This window comes from Grammomys surdaster, unplaced genomic scaffold, assembly GCF_004785775.1.
Source record: "Grammomys surdaster isolate TR1022 unplaced genomic scaffold, NIH_TR_1.0 196, whole genome shotgun sequence".
NCBI classification, from domain to species: Eukaryota; Metazoa; Chordata; class Mammalia; order Rodentia; family Muridae; genus Grammomys; species Grammomys surdaster.
This window is the reverse complement of record NW_021604641.1, coordinates 3557243-3564055: the sequence shown is the minus strand read 5'-3', so window position 1 is coordinate 3564055 and position 6813 is coordinate 3557243. Positions and strand designations below refer to the sequence as shown.

At 35.7% G+C, this 6813-nt stretch overlaps 1 protein-coding gene across 1 annotated transcript; it reads left to right on the top strand.

Moving 5' to 3' along the window:
- The first annotated feature begins 225 nt into the window (after positions 1-225).
- On the top strand, positions 226-4574 carry Rgs1 (regulator of G protein signaling 1). Its single transcript, XM_028769962.1, has 5 exons — positions 226-424; positions 765-845; positions 1345-1406; positions 2954-3117; positions 3777-4574. Exons 1-5 carry the CDS (start codon positions 288-290, stop codon positions 3960-3962), a joined length of 630 nt encoding a protein of 209 aa, XP_028625795.1. The 5' UTR covers positions 226-287; the 3' UTR covers positions 3963-4574.
- The last annotated feature ends 2239 nt before the right edge of the window (positions 4575-6813 follow it).

Sequence of the window (6813 nt, the reverse complement as noted above, 5' to 3'; positions counted from 1 at the left end):
TGTGTGTGTGTGTGTGTGTGTGTGTGTGTGTGTGTGTGTGTGTGTAATTTGGTCCCTGCCTTCCTAATCAAATGACCTGCTCTCATTCGGTTGGGTTTCAACCACAAGACATCATTGTACACTTTTTTCTCTTCGAGATCCACGTCACAACACACCAAGAAAGGAGGAACTTCCGTGCCTGTGGTAACATCACTTGATAAACAGACTCCCTGAACAGCAAGTGCCTGTCTGCCTACGATATATAAAGCAGCAGTCGTAGACTAACAGACACTCATCGCGAGAAGACCATGAGAGCTGCAGCCATCTCCATGCCAAGATTGGACAAAATGCCAGGAATGTTCTTCTCTGCTAGCCCAAAGGATTCAAAAGAACCTAGCCATTCTCTTCTCGATGACAAAAAGCAAAAAAGGAGGCCAAAGACTTTGTAAGTTCCTTCAGTGTCTCTCTTAGATTATCTTTTATGGCCAAGGGAGTATGAGGTAATGGACGTGAATGCTGGCATTTAGTTTATGCAGAGCAGAGCAATTATTTTTTCATGACTTAAGTGAGATTCAGTTTTATTGGAAAATAAATCATGTTATAGGAAAATGTGGGAGAATCTTTCTGGACTTTTACTTATAAAAATGAGTTCTATTTAACATAACAAAATATTGTATTAGCTACTCCTATTATTACCTTCTTCCTCAGATATGTTTGCTTCATGTTCTTTTCATAGATAAGGGGAACTTTTCTAGAGAATGATGAATTTTTGTTGTCTTTTGTAGTGGAATGGACGTGAAAACATACCTAAGATCTATGATCCCACATCTGGAATCTGGGACGAAATCATCTAAGTCCAAAGACATGTATGTACTGAATATATTGAAATATTGTAAGTGTATAAGCATTAGCTGTTGTCTTTGCATGATACTGGGACTAAATGCTTCTAGGCATGGCAGTTTATTCATGTAATTCCAGTACTTGAGAGGCTGAGACAGGAAAATGGGTAGGGGGCTTGAGTGAAGCCTTGTTCTTTAAAAAGGCATATAAAAATACTGCATGCAATGGACTTAATTTCTTTCAGGTAACAAAACAAACAAGATTAGACCATATTAGAGCCAATGAACACTATTATGACTATGTCCACATCAATTTTCTCTTTGTGCTATTCTATTTTATCTACTTAGATTTTAACTGTATTGACAATTTTTTCATAACTATAGGAATTAAAAGGAACTTTGTACATAAAATTAGTAATAGAAGTCATAAGAAAGAACCTTAATTATCAATATGTAGTGGCCATTATTATATCAATTGGAATTTCATAAACTAGTTTATTAATTAGGTTATTTTTGTTAACTGTAGACTTTCTGCTGAGGAAGTACTGCAGTGGTCCCAGTCTCTGGAAAAACTCCTTGCCAACCAGAGTAAGTATTTCTAACTATCCACTGTTTGGGGGCCAGCTGATAATTTAATAGATTGGATGGATGATTAATGTATATTACCAAAGGAAGAAAAGAGAATATGCAAAAACTAAGTATTTTAGATTTTCTTGAGTCACTGATAATTTCATCACATTATGACTCAGTAATATAGCACTAAATTTTTATCACTATCTTTTAGACAAATCTGCCAAAACAGCTACATATTTTCTTGTGTTCAAGAACAAAATTGAAATTATGCCAGGTTGCTGGAGAGATGGCTGGTTGGTTAAGAGTGCTTGCTGCTCTTAAAGATGACTGTTTCCCTGCACTCGAGGACTGGTTTCACAGCCATCCACCTGTAACTCCTGTGCCCTCTTCTGGCCTCTGTGGGCACCTGTCCACAGGCATTTCTTCATGGAGAGGGGAAAGGAGAGGAAGACAGACATATACACTTAAAAAAATAATAAGCTTTCAGAAAACAAAATAAAGGTGAATAAAAGTATTCTACAGCTTCAAAGTTTTAAAGGCCAAGTAAACATCACATCATTTGAATTGCTATTTTGAAAGGTACTTAAAATGTACTTTGTTCTATTGAATGCAAAGAGTAGGATTCATTTTTTTAGCAGTCTATCATCCACATACCTATTAACTCTCATTTGTCCACCTTATGTGAAAGGTATTTTCAAAACAGCAAGTATTCAAATGCAAATGCACAATCTATTACTTCGTTAAAGATGCTTGGATACACCAAGTAAACAATGCACATATTCAGCAAGATACATACATTAATATAAGCTCAAGAGAGGCTTGTGGATGTTTTCTGATGGAAGAAAGGAAAGAATCAAGCCAGTCTCCATCTCCCCTCCCCTCGTGGGATTGCAGCACTGTTGGGATTAGAACCTTATTCAGAAGTGCAAACAATCAGTTTGGCCTTGGGAATAAGTTTACCCTCTTTTTAGAAAGATACTAAAAACTTACTTGGAAAGTCTAAGAAATTCAGCATAGTTTGATACCATGATTACAGTAAAACTTAGTCTACAATAAAGCTGAGTAAATGGCATATAAGTCTCAGTGACACTAGCAAATATAGTCAGTGTGCCAAGCATACAGGTGACAACCTAACCTAACATTATCTAATTACCATGGTTTGGATGAGGAAATTATAGTCTTAATTATCAAATGATGTTAACACCCTCAGTCATTGACATTTCCTTGCAGAAAGGACTCTACACTCTTGCTCACATGTTGGTGCCTATAAGTAACGACATTGTTCTGTAATCAGAGCACAGTGTCCCTTTAAATTCAGGAGGAACCAAAGCACGTTTATGTGAACACACAAAGCACTATGTGACTGTGGACAAGTTTGTTTGATGCCAGACTCCACACAAAACAGTCTCTAAGTCTTCCTCTCTACAAATAATGTCACTGCTGTTTTAGCAGTAGCCAACTCGTATTTTTGTGTATATAGTAATACTATAACTTTGCTATAAATCTCTTCTACAGCATATTCCTTTACTAACTCAGTTTTCTCAATCACTCTCTTTTTTTAGCGGGTCAAAATGTCTTTGGAAAATTTCTAAAGTCTGAATTCAGTGAAGAGAATATTGAATTCTGGTTGGCTTGTGAAGACTATAAGAAAACAGAGACTGATCTTTTGCATAACAAGGCAGAGAATATATACAAAGCATTTGTGCGTTCAGATGCCGTGAAACAAGTGAGTATTAAAGTCATTGTCATTAGCATCAGTGTATGTAAATTGTGCCAACATATAGAAATAGGTTAAGGTGAAATCTGTGCTATCATAGTTTTGCGTATATATATTTGCACACTCAGTGCAGTGGAACCATTTAGTTTATTTGTAAAGATATCAGTACAAAGACGAAAAAGATTTTACAAAACAATCCAGCATGGAGGGATTTGTATGTTAAAGAACCCTTACCGAGCTATTGTAACTCAGATAAGGATAAATTGCAGACCACTGTAACACACACAATCAAAGCAGCAAAAAGGTGTGCAGCTACTTAGTGCTGATCTGCCAGGAAAATATTCCCATTCAGTAAACTTAAAATGCCTAAGACATTCTATTGTGATATATGGACTATATTCTGGGGATATTTAATTTTTCATGTCTATTTATTTTTCTTTCTCCCAATTACACCATAAACAGATACAGAAAGAAAGAAAAACTTTTTTTTTTGCATTTTCTGTAGCCCATACACCTAGTATAGGGCTGGCTTAGAATAGCAATTCAGGACGTAATTGAACTGATTCAAATAAGAATTTAAACAGTTTTAAGGTGATTCTGAAACACTAATAGTATGGTAGAATTTATAAACTGCAAGTGCACATTAATTAAGAAATTATTCTTTTCAGATCAATATTGACTTTCATACTCGAGAATCGACAGCCAAGAAGATTAAAACACCAACTCTCACATCTTTTGATGAAGCACAAAAAGTCATATATACACTTATGGAAAAGGATTCTTATCCCAGGTTCCTGAAATCAAATATTTACTTAAATCTTCTGAATGACCTTCAGGCGAATACCTTAAAGTGAATGGTTCCTGGTTGACAGAAACTAAAAGATGGTATCAAGGACAGAAGAGACTGCCTGCGGGATCAACCTGGCCTGCTTGGGTGACTCAGCAGGACCAGTGGAAGTACAGATGACTCAGAGTGGATTAACACAGAAGGTATCCAGGTAGACACATGAGGAAACATTGGCAAGAAGAACATGGCATGGCAAACGGAAGGAGATACTGTGGTACTGTCATGAAACACAGTGAGACTCTATTAGAACAACCTCCAAACTGACTCTGGCAACACAGAAACTGAATAATTTGTATGAGACTGATTACTATGTGCTATAAACTTCAAGGACAGCAGACATGTTTGCTACATGCTGTTGTGTAGATTGTATTGAACTCTTGCAATCTCCTTCCTTGGATAATCAGTCCAAAAGTATATATTGCAAATAACAGTTGCTATTATTGACATGAAGAATTTTTTATTTGTTTATTTAATTGTATTTGACTTGGAGTTGAGGAAGACAATTATATATTTAATCTAAACTATGTTTTAAATCTAAGAAGTTATAACATATTTGTAAATTAAATTATCACTGTGTCAATAATAAATATGGCCTTTATATTAAAAATATACAGAGGAATGTCTTTGATTTTATTGCTATTTTGATTCTGGAAATTTTTTTGCTCTGATTTAAAAAAAAATTGAATGTGGTTAATACTCATGTTAAAGTGGGTGAGGGAAATCCCATGATGTCTCAACCCTACACAAAGAACTACAGGTACCTAAGGAAAACTAAAAGTGAAAGAAATACTTTTATCCAGGGAAGAGCACATCAGTTGGTTATCCAATACCAAATGATCAGCCCTGAAAACATACATACAATTACCATTATACAGACTGAACATGCGTTGACCTAACTTTGGAATGTGTATACATATACACTTATGTGTATAACAACAATTAATGAAAAAGATGCCATTTGTTTAAGATAGAACAAGGGGGCTATATCAGAGTTTTGAGGGAGGGGAGGCAGGCATTTTTATTTCTATTATAATCTCAAAAACTAAAAAAATGCAAATTTGAAGCAAGAGACTTGTACTTTCTACTATCTGTTCAGTATATGATGCTATTATCAAATTAATACTATAACCGTATTTTCTCTATTATGTTGAACAAAATTCATCAGCTTTCTTTCTGCTATTACGAATTCAAGTTTCAAATTGATGAGATATGATGGCATCTTTGAAAGGGAAAGGAAAATTTATTTTAGATTCAGATTTATTTTCTCATGTAATATTGACAGCAATGCTATGAAAACTAAAACTTAGAAAAATTAAATTCTCTCAGAATTGCCATAGATGCTAAAACACACCCTTATATCTGGCCCCATCCCAGACTTATACCATGAGAAGCTACTATAGTATGGGAATCTATATTTCAAAGGAAACATCAAGTATTTCTGAAGATGATTTCATTGCCCAGGGCTGAGAACCTGGAGATTAATGAGCAGTCATGGTTCCAGGAAATGATTATGATTCTGCCCATATAGTCTATGCTCCTTCTACTGTGCAACACTGCCACCCACTGACCAGAGGTGTTCCCTAAGCCATTGAAGTCTTTTGCAATGGTCCACCATGTCCTCTAAGTAAGAAATTGAGACCCTTCTGAATGGAAGGTGCCTACAGAGCCCCACCCCCATGAGGTGGGAGGAATAGATCAGCTATTCCTAGAACCTATACAGTTGTATATCCTCATACACCTGGCCTATATATCATTTTCAACAGTCAGTCATCCACAGACCAGAAGGAATTGCTGTGCATTTTTTTTTCACTACAAGCTCTCAGGTACCAGGGAACAGCAATGGTAAGGAACAACATGTATAACAGGTTTGAAACAATTTTTAAGTTTCCGTTGTACTGAATCCAAATTAGTTCTTCATACGGCTGTGTTCCATTCTGTTGCTGGCCACAGGGTAAGAAAAACTTGGAAAATCCATGTTGTTCATTATCTCTAGTCATACCAACACCAAATCCTATTCATCTTCCTTCTACTGTCTGTGGATGACATAGCACATCTCATTTTAAAATTTTAAATTTTCTTATTTAATTTTTTGACGATTTCATGAGTACTGTATTTACATCATTCCTCCATTTCTCCATAAAACTACTTCTGTACCTACTTTCTCAAATTTATGACACTTTATGTACTTTTACCACAGGCTCTCTTTGCTTTCCAGTTCACAGAACTTTTGCTATGTACAGTCTATTGTCTCTTATCTTCTAAACAGACACACATTTCCCTTTAAAGTATAGACTTGCACACTTCACGTCCAATGACATCAGATGAAACCAAATAATTAAAATCCCTCCCATGGTAACCTTCACTGTACAACTTCCACTATCCCTTATATATCCTTCCTAGCTTAATATCACACTAGATCACCCACTTAATTTTACACAAGTCTTGGAATATGCATGACTAAAATTTTACTTTGCTTTCTCTAAGTCCTTGTTAACCTCTACTTATATATAATACAACTTTTCCTGATTTCTGCACAGCCTAGTCAATTCTTCCAGGTCCAGATTGAGTAGCTGTCCCATAAAGCCTTTCTATAACATACTACAAGGCAGTCATCTTCAAATCTGATAAAGATGAACTACAGGCCACATAAACACAAGGTACTCTGCTCCTACTTTAAGTGCTACTGTCATGTTAAATAGAATCCAGACTCTTAAGAGTGAACAGTACAACAATCCAGTCAACACACAGGCCATAAAATGAATGCGGCTGGTATTTGTCTAAATAGGTTGTAAAGTTAAAAAGCTACCCAAATTTGGAAATATTTCAAAGCAGATATGAAGCACACATATTCATTACAG